General features: G+C 47.5%; 1 protein-coding gene and 1 long non-coding RNA gene across 2 annotated transcripts in view; both read left to right on the top strand.

Moving 5' to 3' along the window:
• LOC135370736 (espin-like) overlaps positions 1–18,725 on the top strand; it is an 85,127-nt gene extending 66,402 nt beyond the window's left edge. The window contains exons 5-11 of the mRNA XM_064604551.1: positions 3,276–3,371; positions 6,085–6,352; positions 11,890–13,320; positions 13,776–13,921; positions 15,705–15,872; positions 17,112–17,206; positions 17,836–18,725. Of these exons, the coding sequence (XP_064460621.1) occupies positions 3,276–3,371; positions 6,085–6,352; positions 11,890–13,320; positions 13,776–13,921; positions 15,705–15,872; positions 17,112–17,206; positions 17,836–18,031 (2,400 nt within the window). The 3' untranslated portion in view covers positions 18,032–18,725. The remainder of the gene's footprint in view (positions 1–3,275; positions 3,372–6,084; positions 6,353–11,889; positions 13,321–13,775; positions 13,922–15,704; positions 15,873–17,111; positions 17,207–17,835) is intronic.
• Positions 18,726–20,199: 1,474 nt separating this feature from the next.
• On the top strand, positions 20,200–21,108 carry LOC135370735 (uncharacterized). Its single transcript, XR_010415443.1, has 3 exons — positions 20,200–20,424; positions 20,484–20,570; positions 20,656–21,108. It is a non-coding gene; the product is annotated as an uncharacterized LOC135370735 (long non-coding RNA).
• The last annotated feature ends 1,226 nt before the right edge of the window (positions 21,109–22,334 follow it).

Here is a 22,334-nt window from a genome sequence, read left to right as displayed (position 1 = left end):
CGTCACATTTAGTTCAATAACTATACGCTCATGTAGCACTAAGGAGGATTCGTTCGTTACTCATGTTCCCACAGCGTCTTCACTACGACTACTACCGCTGTTCATTTTGGTGGTCGCCTCCTGCGCGATGATCCGCACTCAAGAAAGAGGTCACCGTTCAGAAGCTCTTCATGGTGTTACGTAAAGACCCATTTCCAAGACACCAAGTACAATGTGTTAGCTAAATAAACGTATCGTTACAAAAGTCGTTACGTCCATCGTTACAGGTCGTCAACCTCGAACAATTTTTCGATGCTAATGATCATTTGCAGTTTATGAGGCTCAGCCGTTGCTCAGACGCAGGCTGGGTGCCGAAGAGCTCTAATCCACGTAAAAATTACTGCGATAGAGTTCTAACAAAATATATAGTTACGCAAATAAAAAGCAACGTTTCTTTGATAATAAATTCGGCCTAGAATGTTAGGGAACGGGCACCAAAGCAACAACAGCGCAAGCGACAAGCGTACTGCACGAAGACAAAAACGAAAGAAGAAGAAGAAGAAGAAGAAAAAAAAAAACTTGATGGCTGCGTCTGCCACCCATTGTTAGGAGACCAATATGTCTTTATGCCAACGACCGGGACAGAAGACGAAGGCCCACTTTTTCCGGAGCATCTTTCCTTTTCTTTTTTTTACACGGTAGACTGTTTCCAGCGCAATCACTGTCTGGTTGCTCGTAATCGTACTTGCAAAGTAAAACCCTGACATACTGATATTATTATTCTACGTATTAAAAAGAACACGTCTGTAATGCTTCGTAAAAACAGCATTGCAGCCTACGGCTTCTAGAATGGATTATTCATATTTTTATGCGCCTTGAGGCTTGCGTTATTGTCGCGTCCGTCTGTTGTGTGTTTCAGCCTCAAAACCATTACTTTCCATCATGTTCTAGAATGGCTCCAACGAGGCGGCGGTTAACGGTGCAACCTTCATGCAAATCACGACGTTTTGTCGGTCATTACTGTTCTTTTTTCGTTTCCTCGCCTATGAGAAGAAAATGTCTCAAGTGTACTCCACCCAGCTTATCTCAAGGATAACACCGCTCCATTTGCGCGCAGTCGTATCGGAGTAGGCTATCAAAGGCAAAGTCATGTTTGCGACACCAAGGATACGCGAATAAAACTATCGAATGATCGGAAAGCAAATACCAAATGCACGGGTAATATAAAGAAGGAATTAGAATACGAGCCGGCCATGTCCGGCTGATTGTATGGTCTCAAAACCGGTATGCAGCCGGAAGAAATTGTCTCGCGAAGGCACGGAATAATCTGGAAATGTGCGGTAGCAAGGCACTCACAGTTTATGCGAATTTTATCAGATTTCACGTCATCGGGCGCGATATACCGGTTGCACAAAGCGCACCTACTCGATCGGCTTCGTTGTTGTTGTTTTGTTTATTCCGTGCCAGCGCCGCGAAACAATTGTGGCTATGAGCGGCGCACAGATGTGGACAGATGGAGAGAGGACAGCAGAAGGGAGTGGGGGTACATGGGGGTTAGTATGCTTCCTGGGCCGACTTCAAGGGGAACCGTGCCGACATTCATCTGTAAACGCTGCAGGAAAACCCAGCGAAAAGCTCATGCAGCACAGCCGTTGGTAGGGTTCGAACCCACCCCCTCCCAGTCTTCAGCACGACATTGGCTACCACCACCGAGCCGGACGCCTTATCCCGCTCGGCCATGCTGCTGGCAACATGCGGCATGTTGATCATGTTCATGCGTAGTTGTACGGAGTGGAGTCTCTAGGGGAGGGGAGGGGGAGCCCTCTGCTAGCGTGTGATTTTTTTTTTCCCTGCCTGTGGTACGATATTATGTATCACGTACTGTCCGGTATGGAACGGAATCCATTATGGTGGTGGTGGTGTGTGTGTGTGGGGGGGGGGGGATGACGAAAAGAGCTCCCATATAGGGTGATGCGTACCCTATAGTGACGCCATTGGATGTACGGAAGGTACCAGAGGTGACGCTAGGGGTGACAGAGGTAGGACTCCTTTCGGTACAACAAAGAGTGGTTGGACATTTCTAATGTGGTGTTCGGACAAATACCAAGTGACAATAGCTCGTGACAATGGCTTCGAAAAGCGGATAATTCAGCGACCTCATGACGGCAGATTTGAGCGAAAGACGTAGCTCATATATCGAACAAAGACAGCTTGCCGTTGTTGGCCTCACAGCTGTGGGCATCGTCACGACTCGTACCTGAAGATGATGAGATGATGATAACCAGACGAGAGACCTGAGCCAGCTCGGAGATGTTGTGATAACCAATGTGAATGGAGTCATGTCAGCGTCGTATTAACGGGTCTGTGTAGCGTCTCATCACTGCCTTCATTCTTCCTTTTGGCTTACTTACTTCGGACGCTAGATGCAGCACCGCACACGTCGGTTGAACGGTCGTGCAAACGGATATCGCTCTCTGTCTGCTTCCGCGGCAACTGAGGAACGAATGCTTTTCTGTGGGCTGCACTGTCATGGTTAAAGGAAGATGCCTCGCTCTCTCGACTGATTTGAAGATATCTCTTCTTATCAGCCAAGAGGGCGGTGTGGTTGTCTGCTGTTGCATATGTCGTTTTTCGCAGCGCTTTCCTAAAACACACTCTTACAACTTGAGGACTGCATACGTCACAAGAGTGACCTTTCCAGGACGTATAGACGACCCTCCGTTTCGAAACATGTGACGTGACGAAAAGACCGGTTCGAGGTTCGACGCGTCGACTGATAGGCTGATAAATCTGATAGCGCCTACCAGCATGGCTTGCGCAGCGGCGTTACATAATCAATGACGTAGGGGCGCAGGTCATCTATGTCAAAAACCACATCGCGAAAAGCATGTCGCGGGAACAAGCTGATATAAGTTGGGCCACGGTGACGACAGCCTAAAATGCCCTACCTGTACTATTGGTGCAATGTGACTCTGTGTTTGTGTATCGATTTTCTTGGACATCGGCGAAATCTTGTGCACCAGCCCTGGCCTCTACGATAACTTATGACTTTTATAGCAAACGCAGGCTTACCACACGAACTCTAAGCCTGTGCCCTGCAACATTCACGTGCGTGTCATGCTAACTCATCAAATCATATCAGCGCACATAAACCGCCGAATACTCCATTACATTAACATTCATCATTTAATTGTTGTTGTGTTACGAATGATGGAATACCATACATATGAGGGGTGGAGATATAAGACGTTGTTGGCTACATGTCGCTCTCTCTCTCTCTCTCTCTGCGTCTGCAGTGTCTAGCCGTTCTGATTGGTCACGTCTCCAACACGGAGCAGCACGGGGACCCCGGGAATCCTTGTAGTAGTGCACACAAGCGACATCATAAACAGGTGAGTCTTACTACTGGATCGCGGAAGCGAGAGCTACAATGCGGATTTTTTTTATTGAAATTCCCTACAGCGCGCATGCAATCATCGAGTCAATCATCACCTTGAAAATTATGAAATCCTTACTGTTTCCAACAAAAGAATGAGGCAACACTTCTTCAACTTCGTGTATGACGTACGATTTTCAGTGAAAGACTTGGCCTCACTTAATCCCCAAGAGCAGTGCTTCGTCGCACCTTATCTTTATTTATTTATCAGTATCTTCGACAAAACGGCATAAATGCAGGCTATAGTTGGTAGACAAGCTCGACCCATACTGTAAAAAGCCTAAGCGTGGGAACACGAAAAATGGTCTGTCTTGCATCGTACTTTTCGTGTGTGTGTTTTTTTTTTCTTTACTTTTTTTTCTAGTATGGACCTTATAAAGGCGATTCGACTTGCTACACAGACAAAACGCGGAAAACATCATTAGCTGCGTTTACACGAATGTGACAAAGGTGTATGGTATCGACTTATCCCAACAAATCCTCTACCGGACAGGGGCAACCAACTCCGGGATAGGTGAAAGGAGTGCGATAACTCGATATGATGGGCTTCTGCCGCATTCATGTAACGGCGGCTATTGACCTATTCCTTTATCCCTGTGCCGTATCTTGCGACTGAGAGCGCCTATATACTAGAGCCCCTATTCATGAGGCGTATGGGCTTGCAACAAAATGGGCGACGTGACAATAGAGTGTTCGCGTAGACCGTTGATAACGCCACAGTGAAGCTATATCGAATACCTATACCGGAACTGTACATGACTCAGAATCTCATTCGTTGATTGGGTGCGGCAGGTACGGCTCCCGTCAAAGTTAATAATAACACTGAAAAAAAAAAAAAAATGTGGTCTCGTTCCCGAAGCGCGATTACAGCAACCCTTGGGGGCATGACGAAATCTTAATTGAACAAAATTATTCTGTTACTTTAACGCGAGGTTTTTGTTCATTTAATATTCCCCCAGTGCCCCAAGGGTGCAGTTATCACGCTCGGGAAATGAGACAAATTTATTTTCTGGTGTTATTATTAACTTTGACGGGAGCTGTACGATACTTTGGAAGCCGCGTTGTTAGCGGTCTACTAATGGCGAATTCGGGTGGTCATTTCGTGGCGACTTTTTTTTTTTTTTTGCCAGATCTCGTCTGTTCTCACCAGTTTTGCCAGATCTCGCATGCTCGCGTGGGGCCTTTTCGTGGGCCAGGAATTTGCCAGCTAGCACATTTTTTCGCCAGGCCTCGAATTAACCGGGCAGCGGATTGCCCAACTATATCCGGTGTCGTCACATCCGCACCGTGAGGGTGGCGGGTGCCCTATTTGGGCCGCACGTCGAGGTTCACGTGGTTTAGCAGACGACGGAACCCGAAGACGGGCGACCGCGATGCCCCTAGCGTGATCCAAGCGACTAAAACCGCTAGATACCTAGCACTCGTGTGCGGGTGGCAACGGTCACGTGATCCAGCTCGGGCGCCGACCTAGCAATTTCCGAGCGCTAGGCCGTGTTGCCATGAAATGACCATCCGAGTTCGCCATAACACTCGCTAATAGCGAGTTTCAGCAAACCAGAAGACGTTCACGGTGAAGGTTCCGGATACACCAATCACGCTGCACCTTTGAAGTGGCTGACATCCCATTACTGTGCTTGGATTGGACAACCCCTTTTGCCATACCGTTTGCGCAGAGTGATTGGCTGAAACTCACTATTATTAACCCACATTTTGACCGCCTCATATTCGCCTGTGTTGGCAACGAGGAGGGCGCTGAGATTAGGACACGGTTGCTATCGGTTCGTGCAACTTCCATATCCAAGCTCGGACGCTTATCTTATCCGAACGTAAAAACCGCGCTGAGCACCTGGCTTGCGTCTCTCCCTGTAGAAAGGCTTTAAGTGGCGCTCCTCGCACTTGCTCGCTATGTGGGGACAGGAAGAAGTAAGAGTCGGGTAAGGTGGCTGTTTTCTGCTTTGTTTCTATTTGTTGGACACCAGGATGAAGCCGTGGAGGATGCATAGTTCGGAAAAAGCAAAACAATTATATGTATTTCCCACAATTGACGGTTCGATTTCTTCCGGTATACGGTATAGCTCCCGTTCACAGCCCATTAAAAGCGTTGTATGCCAGTATATACGTATCTATAAGAGACTGCGATTGGCCAGGCAACCCGGCGCTGCCCCGCAATCACCGCTGTCCTGCTGTTTCCGCATAACAATAGTCGTGTTCAAGATAAGAAGGAAAAGAAATCTAGTCCGTCAACTACATACGCCGCTGGAAATAAGGTGAAGCAATAGCGCGCCAGAAGACATGCTGTAGCGCCACCATGCGCCATCAGCCGGGGAGCGCACTTTTTGCCGCAGCGTATAGTGTCATGGGGCCAGTCTTAACAGCCACTACGGAAGCAGAGTGAGCATGATGGATTACATTATCTGGCGCAAGCAGGGAGCGTGACCTTACTGTGTCCAGCCGCGTCCTATCCGCGACGCAGTAATATTTTGAGAGCTGACGAACTTTTCGTTTTTAAGTTGAATACGAATATAATATAGGCTTCAACGACAAGTATTGCTGGACGTCCAGAAAAAAGCACGACGGTACACAAACCCACGCCGCTTGAGCTAAAAAAAAACAATATTTTCCCTCTCTGTCCCCTTCTCTCTCTCTTCTTTTTTTCCTTTTTTAAACAGGTGACCCAGACTTGTTCGTGTCCTGGGCCCCCGCGGCCTTCGGGGCGCCCTCCGCGGTCTTCGCGACCACCTCAACAACTGTCCCAGCCTCCACCTCAACCCACAGCACACGGTCACTGCAGCGGAGGTTCCAGCACCGCGACCAGAGCCAACGAGGTCACGGAGCCTTTTTTCCTGCACGAACCCCACATGACAGTGAGCGACCGCGTGAGGAAACTATTCGAAAGCGCTACCGGTAACACTGCCACCTCGTCGCACTTGCACGTCGGTAAGATCATCGTGCACGTATAATGCACAGTGCATAGTGCTACGTGATTCAGTTTGCTTTCTTGGTTTTTAGGGTGAGGATGTAAGAGGAAAAGCTAAGCTCAATTCAATGTCATTTATGAACGTTGAAAGTTCAGGGTTGAGCTGAAAGTTAAAAAGGTCTTCAGAACAACGTGCTTTCGTTTTCGTTTTCGCACTTTTCCTCTGAAACAAATCTGCAGGCCTCTGAGAAGTTGTTGATACTTTTTCTTCTTCTTCTTCTTCTTAATGTGGATTGGATTGAATATGAAAGAAAAATATGGAGAGGTTAGTCTCGACCTAGTCAGGACTGGGTACTCCAAAACGCGTTTCTGGGTGGAACAATAGAGCCAGAAAAAAAGAGAAAACAAACAGGAAAGAGGCAGAGTGGGAAAGCATAAAGGAAAAGGGGGGAAAGGAAAGTCCCTCATCCCCTAACAGTGTCATTCCGCCGGAGAAATGAAACCTACAGCGCCACCACCGCGGCGCCGATGAAGCACCACCGCTAGTCTCCAGATTGTGGCGCTGGCGAGGGATGCAACAACCTAGTCGGTCGTGGTCATGACTATCATTCCCCGTTTTCGGCACTTATATGTTTTGTAAAATTTGGACATTTTCGGAGTTTTAAAACGGTTGCGCCAAACATAGATCTTGAAAAATCGGCAGCTATAATCGCAAAAAATTTCCTTCCTTTTCCTTTGTTGGAGGGTTCCAGGTATACTTGAAACCTCTTGACCCACTGATCAAAGTGTCACAGAGGAAGCCCTGAACTAGAGGCTAACAGCTCCACAGGGCGGTATTCACCACATGCCACCTGGGAACCACGTGAAGGAAAAACGAAAACGTGATGCCCCCGGAGGAAGACAAGTGCAATCGGGTACCGGCATTTTTGGGCATGTAGCACCATATGCAAGAGTATAATTCGGAGTTTTTTGGAACATGCCGAATCTCCAAAGAATATTCGGCGGGTGCTTTTCGGCAAAAATGCGAAACCCTATAGTCAGAACACACTGCACAGTTGGGGCGATAAAATAAATCTATCTGGCATATTCACTTCGGTTGACCCCGGGAATCAGCACCATTTTGGTCCCATGAAACGCACCTATTCCTCACTCGTGTGTCCGCCTGCTGTGTGCCCGTCACAAGGTTGCGCGGTATCGAACCCAGCCGGAGACAGCAGTAACTTGGATACATGGTACAAGTTGCTCGGGCACCCCAAACCCTCAGGCAGGCAAAAATAATTAACGGACTGACCACTGTAAACGACGCTCACGATCATATAGTTGTCTAACATGTGTACCTATACATCTCGATCTGCAAGATCACCTCAGACCCAGATCTGGTCTAGATCTACAAGATCATCTAATGTCTAGCTCTATCAATTAAGCAGCGCAAACAGGAACAGACAACGTACCAGGACGATAACTGACACGTCAAAGCAACTAGCCCAGTTCGCATATTTATCTAGCTTTACAAATATGTAATATATGTAATATATTATGGGAAATGCACCAAGTGAGGTGCCAGCAGCAAAACAATGTTTTCAGGTTGCGACAGGAAAAATTGAAGTCAATCATGTTGTAAATTTTGTTCACTGCACAAAGCCTATACTGTGCACCATTTTGTTCTCCATGCAGCAGTGGGTATTGTTCACAGATAGTAACAAATTTAATCGGCACAAGAGCTCTACAAAATCGCAAATCTAGATATTAAAAAAAAAAAAACAGATCTAGATCTTGCCATCATACCTATAAACACAAGTCGCTCCAATAACACAACGCCATCAAATCGTTTTTCACTGGTAATAGCATCTGCCACACTTCGCAGTCAAAGCTACAAAAAAAAAAAAAAAAGATACACATAACGAAATACTACCCACAATTATTTGCACTCACATTTATCATGCACACTATCATTTACACTGGGCACCCGACGCACGTGGACCCAGCAAGATAGCAGCAAACAGCGGATGCTACTTCGCGCATGTATACGTATACACACACACACACACAGCGTTCCTGCAACACAATCGCACATACGGCACGCACAGCCCACAGCCCGAGTCGCTCCACTAGCCTATATAGAATAAAAAAGACAGCCTCTACCTTCGCCGAGCCACCTGCTGCAACAACAAACGGCATTTCAGGTACGGAAAACCGCGAGAGTGCGCTGCGAATCGAACCCCCTCTCTAGTGCTATCGCGCATAGGTTCCGCGAGACGTCAAATACACCTTAATCGAAGAAAGCCATCAGACGTGGTATTTTCGACTTTCGATACGGATTGCGAAGGTGAATGAAGGTGCGTACAGGGTTGTTGACGACACGAGTGGTGATTGTGGATTGCTTTGTTTATAGTTTAAGGATCTCGGTTTACTCGCTCGCTTCGTCGAGTAACGGACTCCAGTCTTGAGGGGAATGCACGTTAGTTAGTGTACGGGTGTAACTTTCAACAGACAAGTTGTGCATGTGCATGAAGTCGGGGGTGTAGTCGGATCACGTTACACTTAACAAAGGCTCTGTGGAAATGGCCAGCACATGATCTCAGTATCTGCACAGCCAGCGATATGAGGGATGTGTTTTTTTTTTTTTTTTTTTTCACAAAGAGAAACAAAAATACTGATTGAAAAAAAAGCTTGGTTGCTTTCCGAGAACAATATTGCGAACGACTTTTAGGATGAAGTCTAACGTTAAAATTGTCAATCGCGGGCGGAAAGTTCGTTATTTGAAATATGCGGTAGGCTGAAGGCGTTGATGATCCTTTGAAAAGTGTACGTCTGATAAGGTGTGAACAGTAATTCATCCAGACCCCCCCCCCCCCCCAACACCCCCTAATTTTTCTTCGTGTGCTCCCCTTACAAGGAGGAGGGGCTTGCTATTTCAGCTTGGCACATATTGATCATGATACGTTAAGCTGTCATGACGTAATAGTCCCCCCCTCCCCCAACCGTGCTTGGGATTTTGCATAAACCACTGAGGCATGGCACGCTGTGTGATGGCAAATATAGGTATCCTGTCGATGTGTCAGACAGCGGCAAATGATAAGTTATCAGTTCCGTTTTCCACAGATTTCACAGCTTCCACAATCAGCACTGCAATAGAACAAGCGTGACTTTCTTTCGCACGATTGCTTCTCACCTTGAAATGTAACGCTTTCACCACATTGTGTAGCGCACAACAGCAATAACTTCACCTGCACATATGGCATTGTATCACGGCAACTCAGTGCTGCGGTTACACGATTTAGGCACCACAGTGCGATCCAATGCCGAACGTCAAACTATATGCGTTGACATTATTCTGCCATAGCATGTGCAGTTGCATGGCGGACGCGACAGCTGGAATGTTACTCTCGCTGGAAGAGAGAACAAACGCGTCTGGAGGAAAAGCTGCGTGGCATGCGATGTGAAAGTTGTACCCTCAAAAATGTCGTAGAATAAACAATTTCACACGGAACCCCCCCATCTGAATCTGACCTGACGCTTGGTTCCGCGTTAGCACCGCGACCCAACTGTGGCTGGAACCCCCGATTAGGTGTAGGAGAATTTAAAATCTCTATTCGTATTTTAATTGATTGACCAGAAGGATTGCGATTCTGGTGAAATGGTGGCATTCAAAATGACGGCAAACTGAGATACATCTATTAATTTGTTCATTAGTTCCATCTCAAACTTTGCTATGAACCGTAAACGTAATCAACTTAATTTTCTGGCCACGTATTGCACCTGAAAAGCATTATAGATCGCGTAATATATCGCTGCGATCGAACTTTGCGTTACATTGATGATGATGGATTGAAGAAGAAGAAGAAAAAAAAATGTGGAGGTGAGTTACGACTATGTCGGACTAACTGCCGCCAGTACACCTAGAGTACACGTACGTAGAGCAAAAAAGGAATATGGGGAACAGCGGTAACAAGAGTTCCATCTGTGAAAGAAAGCGGAAAGCTACAGTCAGAGCAGAATTTTGCGTTACTCATGCTGGAATTCCGGATCACATTGTGCTAATCTGGAGAGTTGCAACTTCCGGTCACGACTGACTGACTGCCAGTACGCTTATTTATTGCTCAGCTTAGATAATATGCTATCCATCAGGTTGCGGGCACACCGGAAGGTCGCACGCGCGGAAGCCGCGAAAATCTTCCTTCGCGTGATCAGTGGGGGCGAAGGGTGCCGATAGGGATATCAAAATAAAACGTATCGGAGTTGTTCTTGTAGGGATATTACCACAAGGTGTTATAGTTATGTTTACAAGCGGGGCATATGTGAGGTGCGTTTTGCGTATCCCGACCCGTCGCTCTTTTTCGAAAGCATCTTCAACTCTCCCGACCCAAGCAGCACACTGTACTGAAAGTCGGGTGCAATAGGGGTCGGCGGGTAGGTGGAAGGCCTTGATCAGGCTCGTGAAACTAAAGAACATTGATAAGACACATACCGTACACCCCTATTGCACTCGACTTTCAGTACATTGTGCTGCTTGGGGAACTTTGCTGGCATGCATGCGAAGCTGGCAAGCTACGACTGAGAACGGTGTTGACACCATACTCTCAAGACATACCGGCTAGGGCGAGATTTCCGCACGCGGAGGCAATCTTTTTTTTTTTTTCTTCTTGTTGTTATTGTTGTTGTGTTTTTCATTCGCCAAACGGACCCTCATCTTCTCTGCCTCGAGTGGCAACCGACGATCGTCGGCCGCGCAAGGAGCTGCTTGGACGGCGCCGGAAAGCGTGCCTCCGATGACCTCTAAGCGACCTTTCCGCCGTTACGGGCACCGTTGCGAGCGCTTGCTCAGTAGTGGGAACGTAGCTTTGTGCTTTACTGTACAATGATGGGAATAATGGGCTTTAATGGGAATGTAGCTCTGATGTATTCAGAATGCTGCTGCCTAGAGCAGCCTGTGTGCAGCTTTTCGATTGACAAGGCCCACGAAAATATTGTTGCGACTCGTTGCCATTTCTGCGTGTCCCTGTTGTCCCGTTGACTGGTACACATATTGTGCTTCTCCTTCACTGATACATTTTCCGAATGCCGCTTCTTCCTCAGCGATTGGCTCATCGAAGGAGGTATTACTGCAAAGGGATGGTGCACGTTTGGCGCCACTAACAAACTGACCGATAGAATGTGGTGAAGGATTTGGAAAAAGTGCTTAGCGTCCCTGATGTTGAATGACATTTTAGAGGGAGTACATGGTTAGGCGTATCCTTGGCGTTTATTTCATCGTCCGTTTAATAGATAACAGCTTTTCGCAGTAGCTATCCTGCTTCACGAAACAATCAGTAAGGCGGGGTTTATCGGGCAGTTAACATGGACCATACGTAACAATATTATAAGTGCATGACGCACACCATTTGCATGCATTGCATTCCGCTTTGTCAGTTTAAAAAGTACCAACCAATCATCAAGCAAAGCCATGTTCTTCCTTGATACTTTGCAGTGAACCAAGGGAAACGACTTTGCGCATTCCGCCGTCGTTTTATCGAATGGCAGCTAAATTACATTTCACATTACTTTTCTCCCACCATAGTAACTGCAGAAGTGCACGACAGCGCCGACAGCATCGCGAGCAGCAGCAGGACAGAAACGAGCCAGCAATCCGCCGGCGGCTCTGACTGCAGCACGAGCACGGACGAAGGCATCTGCCAGGACGACATCGTCCTCGAGGAAGACGACAAAAGAGAGCAAGACTCTCCCCCGCCAAAGTCTCCGAGCGAACAGACACCAGAGTACGAAGTCGAAGAAGGCATGGATCCCGCTGGACGGACTACCATCTTCCACAGCTCCCAAATCGGGAGCAAGTCTCCGGCGCTCCTCTGCACGCCTTCACCGCAGTCTACCTTGAAAGGCAGGCAGCAGACCACGCTGAAGGCGACTCCTAAGCCACCTCCTGCCAAGGCGGATCCCGTGAAAGAAGCGCCGTTTCCTTCGCAGGCCATCCTACGCCCCACGCCAGGGTCAGCAATACTCAGAGATCCACACCTGTCCACATTGAAGAATAAGTCTTCCTCGATGGCGGACTTGCATCAGAACGGTGCAATCAAAGAACCGGCGACGAAGTTCTCGGCGGCGCCACAAAAGCCCGTGGAAAATGGGCTGAAGAAAGCGTTTTCCACCATGTCATTAGTTGCGCCGACGAAACCGTTACCGCCTATCCCTTTCGAACTGCCAGCAAACGACGCGTGTAGCAGCAGCGGCGACTCTGACTACGAGACTATCTGCACGACGTCAACGTACAAGGAGGAGACGTCCTTCAAAGTAAACGGATCGCAACCAGAGCCGGTCACCAAGGACTCTGGAGAACTTCCGCCTCCGTCGCAGCCTACAGCTTGCAAAGGGGACGCTCCCGTACCACCGCCTCCGCCTCCACCGCCTCCCGCGCCGCCTGGGCTGAAACTGAACGGTGACACGTTGAAGAGGGCGACGAGGGATAACAGCGATTGCCGTTCAGACACGTCTTCCAGCGCGGGGCTAGACGACACGGCATCGGTCCACAGCGAAGAGCGTACCCTACCGCGTCTCTTTGAAAGACCTTTGTCGTTCATACCGCCGCAGTTCACGCAACCTCCGGACACTGACACGAACATCAAGCCTTCGGAATACCTCAAGACCATGACTAGTAGACCAAAGACACTAGTGCCGCCGAAGGAGGTTCGAACGGAACCGCCCGCGAGGAAGCTAGGGCGTGTCATCGACACCCCAACGGTGACACCCGAACCTCCGTCACCAGTTGTTAATGGCAAAGTCTTGGACGCAACGCCGCTGCCGCCGGGTTCGGAACAGCAGAACGGGTCCACCGGACATTGTGAAAGTGAGACGAGTTTGAACCCTAGTCCTGCGAGTTCTGTCAAGTCCTTTCCATCTACGCCTTCAACGCCCCAGTCGGGTGGGGGATTTCCGATAACGAAGGAGCAGCTACAGAACGTCCTACTTAAGAAGACGGACAAGCCTAGCACTACCGGTAAGCGCTTTCGCAATATCTTCACTTCCCTGTAGAGGCTGAACGCAAGTGTAAATATTTCGTGCACAGAATATAACTGGTGTGTAATGGCGTGTATTGTCGTTGTAATCGCCATGTACATAACACACAATATTATTAAAGCGCTTTCTTAAATAGCAACAAACACGGTGCGCTATATGTACTGGAAGGTACGTCCACACTCTAGTGGAACAGTTTTGAACGCGTCAGCTTACTGAGCTCAAGGCTGCGGGGTCGAACCCCGCCGGGGACATAAATATAAACGGGTGGTATGACCCAAGCTGCTTTGGTACGTTACTCCTTTGCGACAGGCGGCGCTTATGTTCACAGTTGTCTCGGAAGGCCATACCGCGAATTATAATGATTGATGCCGCTCTGTTAGATATAGTAAGCGCCCTGATTAATCTCTAATAATTGTTCCGTTAAAAACCACGCAGAGAGATGTGTACTACTGGAGAAGAACAGCCTGTTATGTGAACAAAAGAGTACCATCATCCAGGAACTGAAGCAATCCATGGACGGCCAGGGGATCCACGGTGTGCGAAAGATGAAGGAAGAGAGGATTCGAATGGAGGAAGAAAAAGTGAACCATACTTCTACTATGCACTTTGCACCGCACACCACCCGATTGCGCCCATGAATAGGCACCATACTCACATTACATGCGGCACGGGTGTTCTCTAAAAGGGGTCACCGATGTGGAACAGTATCTCCTAGTGGAACGAATGACGCCGTTACTTTGACACCAACATGAAACTAACGGTATTCGTCCGTTGCCTCGTTCGTGATCTGAGCGCGACAGGGCAGCCTCCCATTGGACTCTTCAATTCGATTCGGCCAATCATGGCGGGGGATCGTTTGAGGAGACCAATGGGAGGCCTCTCCGCGCTGTCGGGCTCCTTGAGAAGGAAAGCACGTGTATCACTGTTTGTTTCGCTCATAAAACACAAACAACTTAACGGTTGAATTTCGTTCCTTTTGTGTTGGTGTGAAGGAAACAGGATCTTTCGCTTCGCGAGGAGAAATTTTTGCGCGTCAGTGCCCCTTTATGTTTATGAAACCAGGTCAATTGGCGCTAACGTCTGGGGGCTAAAAATGCTGCCCAGAGATGCGCGCATTATCGGTAACAACGTTAATAATAATAACGCTAAATGTTCCCGTTTGCCTTCGAAGGCGAGCGTGTATCATTGTGGTTACATTTTCGTATGAAGCGCAGCGTCAAAACGCCATTAAAATTGTTGAAAATACACTTGTGTGTGGCGAAGATGCAGCAGTATTGAAGATGATATTAAAATATCACTCACCGAATGCAATAAAAGAGTAAATGTGGTGTCACGGTTGTCATCGCTGTTCACAACATCCCTTATGGTTTGCAGTCCCTGCACGTTCCTAGTATAGGCATGCTTATGTCCTTTTTATTTTGTTTCTGCAAGGACAGCAAATGCCTTTGAACGATGCAACCTGCTACCTTCTGTTTTAAAGACGTGTGTGTCTGTTGTGAGTGATAGGTGGTGCTATTTAAAACAATAGTACAGAAAATCTGTTTATATTTCTCCAATTCTCATTCATGATTGCATTTCGTCATGCAATCATATTGCTGCCTACTAACAATATGCATGCTCTCGCGGCGTTCTTCCTGTTTAGTCTACTGTCCTACTCGGTCATCTCAGCAAGATTTCTACCACAAAGTTTGAGTTTAGTACGTGATCTTACCAGTAGGCTATCTTACACTAGATTACTTTTGCTGTATAGCGACTGATATTGAGATTAGAGTTGTAATTAGACTGAACGGTATATGTCGATACCGAATGGCACGCACCCGATCCTCTATAGAAGCCTCACTACCAGAGACTACCTTTCAGAGGCTCCTGGCCCGCCTACAGGAGCGTTGAGGAGGTTCTTCAGTGGTGTCCTCAGTAACTTCAGTAGTGCTTCGAGCACGCGCTGCAGCCCTCAACCTGCACGTGCATAAAGCACTGCCACAGCTACTGAGGGCACCACTGACAAATTTCCTCACCGTTCGTATAAGCTGGCCGTGGAAAGGCAACCATTACAAAACCATATGGTGGAGTATGTCATGACACAAGGTCACCGCGCCATATGCTATGTACTGCTAACCAGTAGCGTTATCAAATTCTCAACGTGCCCATAGTGTTCTAAAGCAACTTTACGTGAAACGCCGGTGCTGTACAAAAACAGGTTAGTCTGCGGTAGCCGCTGGCATAGTAGTGGCAGCCTCTGGACTGTCAGCGAATCTGGTCGCGTAGACTAGTTTCGCACATCACACAATGATCTTCGCAGACTAATATCACTATAGAATCACTATAGAATTATTGAAGCACAAACCCTCTTTGGCCACTCCGCAGGAGAAAAAGAAGGCTGAAGAGCTGATGCATCAGCTCACAGCCAAGAATTTCGTGGATCTTGTTCCGGAGAAGGACGCTAACGGGTGCGTCATCCCGAACTGGAAGCGACAGATGATGGCAAAGAAAGCTGCCGAGAAAGCACGCAAAGAAGCGGAAGAAGCACTACAGGTACGTAGCGAGCTCCCGATGTACGCGTTAAGACTTTCTCCTTCGATGTCCCAGTGACCGGAGGATTGCGCTGGTGAGGTTACCTATCCGTATACGTCGTCTTGATTCGCAGATGAATCGTACGTTTCCAAAGCCGTGCGAATAAAATGGGGGATACAATCGCGTACCTCCGCCGAGCGTAAGGCTGTCCGCTTCACTATTCGCAAGTAAGCATCAGTGTATCTGCGGATGTTCTGCATGACGCAGCCGCAATAGATCCGTACCCGAGAAACGTCATCGTGACGTTGGTAGACAGACTGAAACCGAAACAAATCGGAAGGGGTGGGCTGGGTTCCACGAATAGGCACTTGTTCGCCGCCTCCTATTGAAAGTAAAGTAGGACCGAAGGTCGCGTCCCTCTCAGAGACCATCGTAATCCCCTCAAGACTTTGGCTTTTGGGCGCGACCTTGTTCTCCCCGAGCTTTCAGCGTAGTTCAAGTCTACCAAATTGGTGGCGCTGTCGAACACTATGACGTCATTTGTTTACAAACAGGGAGAGGTCTATTGAGAGTACGTTGTGAATGGATGTGCGGCAAGCTCCAATATCCTCGCGGATGCAGTTACGACTACTTGATGCAGCGCGGTTACGGATACGGTACATTGCGGATGCGTATACCGTCAATGTTACCCGTGAGAACAGAGTTTTAGTGTATCGTATACGCTATCGTGAGGAATAGCGTGATGATTCCGCGCACTGCGCGAAGCTCTCTGTGTTTTGCGCGCGCGCAGGAGCATCATACGCTATTTCTTACGTACGCAACGGCGATACTGTACGATGCACCAAAACTCACAAATAACAAAAAGACGTACCACATGAACAAGCGCCGTCATTCTATGGTCCTTGTCTTGCTTGTGCGCTGTTCAGGCAGTTCAGTCATAATATCAGACCAACTAGGCTAACCTTTCACCTTGGTGGGAGAAGTACAAGGGGTTGCAATATTTTAGGGGCTACCGCGTGTGGACGATGCGCGTTTTAAATGTGAATTAGTCACGTGACTCAGTTAATGTACTGGTACAAGGCACATGCTTGGATAATGGAATACCTTGCACAACAGTGCGCTGGAACCATTGAATTTTCCAGGGAACTACCGAGGATAAATTAGCGGCACATATATCTGAAACTGTTGCGCACCACATGCAAACGTGCCACCTTTACATTATTCCGTGCTCTCTTCTTTTAATTCTCCCTGTTTGACTAGCGAGAAGCGGAAGAAAAGAAGCTCGCAGCTGTTCCATTGTGGAAAAGACAGCTCCTCATGAAGAACGGAGAAACGTTACCAGCATCGACAAATAAGTAAGTACAAATAACGCTCGCATATTTCGACAAAGACAGGGTGACTTTGATGAGTGGAACAGCTTCGCTGGGTCTTGAACAAAAGAAAGATACTGGGTGAACCAAGTTTTCGCGGATAAAACATGCGTATGACTAATTTTGACAAAGTAGTTGCCTTTCTAATGCGCTACAAAAGCTTCACCCAAAATCTACTTCAAATATGAGGCCAACGTCCTGTAATGTTGCTGCGGTCACGAAGGTCCTTCAAGAAGTTGTTGAATAGTTGCTTAGAAAATCTGATACTGCGAAACCGAAACTGGTCCCGCTACGACGTCACAGCGTCCTGCCAGTGAAGCAGACGGCGCAGTGGATGTAGGGAGCGTACACAATGTAACTAACAAACAATATCAAAGTGTCAGCACGCCGTTATGATAATATGTTCGTGCTGTGATCAATTAGAAAAAAAAAAGTTCATTGGTGTTTCGGGGGAAACGTTTGCGTTGTGCGTGCATGCGCTAATGGGATCCGCAAGGCCCATCTTGAGGGTTCTTGCATAAATTTTCTTTCAGAGTCCATATAGGATCCCTTAGGCTAACCCGTTTGACTGTGAGGGCGCTGATCTCACTTTTTAATAACGCGATCTCTCGCAGGTCAACTCCTAAGCCATTAACGTCAACCCTCAGCGCCCCTCCACAGCTCCACGCGGACACGTCTACAACTCAGCAGTCGCCACAGGAACAGACGACGATAACAGACGCCAAGACACTCGTCATTGCTGAAGAAGACAAACCACCCAATCCATTCCTACAGCAAGGGTTGCGTAAAGTGAATGTGCGACTGCATTGAGTGACGTGGCACTTGCTGTGAATGAAAGCGTTGAAGCCGTGGTGAATGCTGAACATGCAAGCAGTCCAGGCGGTGGACTCAAAGCTGCCACATTGATTCTCTCACGTGAATTATACTCAACGGTGTGCACCGGTCGTGTGTGAAAAAAAGACACATTCTCTGGCGAGACTCGAAGGTGGCGCTGATGTGTGTGTAAAGAAACGTTTGATTGACGGTGCGGTGCGATATGGTGGCCGTATCAGCTTGTGTCACTATATGAAGCCCTTCACGCTTCTAATGCGAGGAAAGAAATGAATGAGAAACGTGTGCATACGAGGTTTGTTTTTACCAAGTTTGACTGAGCAATGTGTGAATGGTGATTTCTATTTTCGAATCAAGCGCAATTATTAGTATACAGAGAACTGGCGTCGTTACTACATTGGTAACGTGAACAGGACACGTTCAGTCAAACGGAGCAAAATGTCGAGATTGTCGCGAACAACCCTGACATTTGAACCAATATTTAACTTTTTTATTTCTTTCGTATTTTACTTTTTAAGTTAAGGATATTCATCGACGAAATTGCAGTTTAGTATTTTCTTAAGATGAAACAGAGATGAATGCACGGATTTTTATTGTTGGTGAGTTCCTTTTTCATTCATGTATTTTAGTGATGTTCGAATGAAATAAACTGCGCTCATGAATGGCAAAGGTACATTTCGTTGCCATCCCATGTATTCACATGAGCGGCATCCTCACGGAATATTCTAGTGGAAGACGATGAAAAAAGAGAGAAAAAGAAAAGTTGAACCGGGCAGAAGTTCCACCGCGTGGTGTGCGCACTAGAGCAGAGAGCCGTATATTAAAAGCAGAAGAACTTTAGAGGAAAAGAAAGAAGAACTTTTAATATACGGCTCTGGGGGGGGGGGGGGGGCTGTGCACTAGAGCAGACGACACCGTCTGCGTCCTTTCCTGTCGTCTGCTACGGAATATCATGCCACTGCTCGCAAGGATATGCCCCACTCTTATGGCGAATTTGCGTGGTCATTTCGGTGTTAGGGGTGTGTGTGTGTGGGGGGGGGGGGGGGGGGGTGCTGGGAAAATCACTGGTTTGAGGATCCTTAGTATGGTATGGCACGTACAAACAGCAATCTCCCCTTGGGAGCGTTGTTATCTGGTGTGTAAGGGGTCGTCTATCTCCATAGGTACAGTTCACCTACTTTATGACAATACACACTTCAGCCGGACCGAGATGACGATGACGAGAATGATGATGATGTGGACAAGAAAAAAGACATGAGACGTGAGCCGCGATAATGCTGGGAAATTGAAAATGAAAAGTAAAGTAGAAGGACAATGTATAATGAGCCGAAAGTCCAACCGTTGGAACTCAGCAGCAGAGAACACTTACCGAGTGTTCGATTGCAAAAAGAACGGAGTGCCGTTCACTGCTATCAGTGAAAAGCAACTCTATTATTCCGACGTATTTTTGTTTAATTTGTATTTTTTGTTGTTGCAACGAGACACGACGATCGTTCTTGCACAAAAAAAAAAAAAAAAAAAACGACGACTGTAGTTGATTTGTAGCGAGGTCTTTGGTCCGGACGTGCTCCAGAAAACGCCCCTGAGAGAGCTCGTGAGAAAATGAGTGAACCGAACTGTGGCTATAAGGATTTTCCGTGGGTTAGTATCCCGGAGATTTATTCATTTATTTCCATTTTTTTGTTCATACGTGGTCGGCACTCTTGAAGGAGTCACGAAAGTGAGAGAGACAAAGAGACACGAAGACAAGCTGCTCGATTTGTCGATTCGTACAGCTTGGGACAAAAGTTTACGGAACACGGCACCTGTGTATTTCTTTATCGGAACTGCCCCCTGCTAGATATCAGGAAGGGATCGAATAAGAAACGGGTGGTCCGCATTTCCATCCATCTCTCAGCATGCGTGTCCACTCGTTTGCTGATAGGTTGTCGCTCCATTGAAGAAATGCGATACCCCAGTGTTCCGTAAACTTTTGTCCCAAGCTGTACTTGTTCAACATGAATCATCGGAAGCCTTACAGTCAACACAACTGTCGAGCACGTCCGTTTGTCGCCTTCCAGAGACGCAGACCGTAAAACAATTCGTTCGCGCAAGCCCTGGGAATAACAAGGCGTCGTGTCAAGGTTCCACACGGCACCCATGACAGGCCGGATATACGCGTGCGTCACAAAGACCTGCCATTTTGTCCACATCACTCCGCTCGGGAAAAAACTAGTACAAAACCAGAGAGGAGCAACCCCTACTTGTCCTCTGCATGTCTGCTGTATACGCCCGAGGTCTGCTCCCTCACCAGCGTGCAACCATATCTGTCGACATGACGTCCCTGCCGTGGATCCTTACTGCCCTTTTAGCGTCGGCCTCAAGCGTTCGCTGTGAGTTGTGGAGAATACTTTGCTATCCTTTGATCATCAGGTACCACTGTTACGTGCAGGTCATGGATACTGCACACCAGCTGAGCCATGCCCGTACTTTTGTGATTATGCTCGTGATGTTTATCTCTGTCCAATATGCGTATGCCGTGAGTATATATGCCTTCTTTCTGTATGATGGAGATGCGCAACGGCTGATTTTTTTTTATTTTTTTATCGCGATATTGTTTACAGCTCCGGTGTGTCCCGTATGCCCAACGCGCTGCTACTACCCGTCGGTGCAGGGAGAGTGCCCGCCGTGCGCGTCGCCTGATCTGTGCTGGATCTAAAGACAGATGGCGTGACGTGTCATCACTCCCAGTGTTCGATCTACGAGCAGGGCAGCGAACTCTTTAAGCTGATATACTTAGAAAAAAAAAAAAAAACACAATGCTCTACATTTACTTCGTAAAGCGCGGCATGCGCGCCGGCCCGGGTAAACTTTAAAGGAATCAAGAAATAATGATTATTATTTAAATGAATCGCTATCCTGTGGTAGATAATGTCATGTAGCGTAAAACAATGGGTGTCGGGTGAAGCACAATCCACCTGATATGATGCAGTACTGTATTTCTATTGAATGTACACTAAAGCAGTGGCTTGTAGCGAGAAAATAAATCTGAAAGAGCTAACAAGGACATATAGCTATGCTATGCCGCGTGTCCTTATTGTAAAAGTATACGTCCGGGGTAGAGATTTTAGAGAGATTGCGAGTGTAGACCAATTACTCCCCACTTTAGTCCCCTAACACTGAAATTTACTCCCCAGCAGTGGCGTATCTAGGGTGTGGCAGGTGTGGACAGGTGCCATGGGCGCCAGGTGAACAGGGGCGCCATTATGTAGTCGGGTGTGAATGTGCCAGGTCGGGCACTCAACCTGGCACATTCATAAATGATCTAAAGTACCCGCCATTAGAGAGGTTGTAGTGTGAAACCTAGTGCGGACCACACGAAAACGCATCCCCAAGGACATCATGTTAACCATGTTGCCATGGGCGCAGGTAGCTCTAGATACGCCACTGCTCCCCAGGACTGCAAATAGTGACTGAACTTCGCAAATGGTCTCTTGAATGCAACAGTCTATACGTAAATATGTGCTCTTCGTGAACTCGATCGAATAAGGCTGGATAACATACCCAATTTTGACAATTTTCCACCCACACAAAGGAAGAAAGAGGTTCTTTCTCGCGAAATTGTGCCCTATGCGTGTCGCGAGATTTTACATCACTCGACATATAACGGTTTAATTCGAAGTATTTTCATTGCACATGTACCATAATAATAACTATGTACCTGGGATACTTGGAAAAGAGCATGGAATGCAGTCCCAACTATGTGATTCATTTTAGTCCCACGCATTTACTCCCGAAAGGGACTAATTCTTGTGGCAATGCATTTAGTCCCCAAAAGGACTAAAATTACGCTTTTTTTTTTTTCTTTTGAGTGGGGAGAAACTACTCCAAGAGAAAAGGGTGTGAAAAGGCGGTAACTTCCATAGTTACCACCTAGGTCAACAAAGCGTCTGATAAAGGGGTGTAAAAGGGTGGTAAAGGAAATATATATCCAAATTGCGACGAAAAGGCGTACGGCCCCCTCGCTCACCGAATCAGGAGCGGTAAGTCATTGATCATTCGTAGGTAGCAGGTAGAACTGACTTGACTTTAGTTCTGGTACATAACAGAGTGTACTGCTGTACGTTCTTGCTGGGTTCCCGCTTCACATGATTAGCATATTACAGTTGGCTACAGAACGATCGATTCGTTGTAAGAATATAAGCGTTCTTTCTCCTAGCTAGCATAGCTTCCTCTGGTGTTTTCCTCCTTGCTGGCTCGTACAGGCTGCAAAAGCACTGGGTGCGAGGCTGGCTGGAAAACT

Source organism: Ornithodoros turicata, chromosome 10, assembly GCF_037126465.1.
Source record: "Ornithodoros turicata isolate Travis chromosome 10, ASM3712646v1, whole genome shotgun sequence".
Lineage (NCBI taxonomy): Eukaryota > Metazoa > Arthropoda > Arachnida > Ixodida > Argasidae > Ornithodoros > Ornithodoros turicata.
Note: the sequence above shows the minus strand (reverse complement) of the source record. Positions and strands in the feature narration are given on the sequence as shown.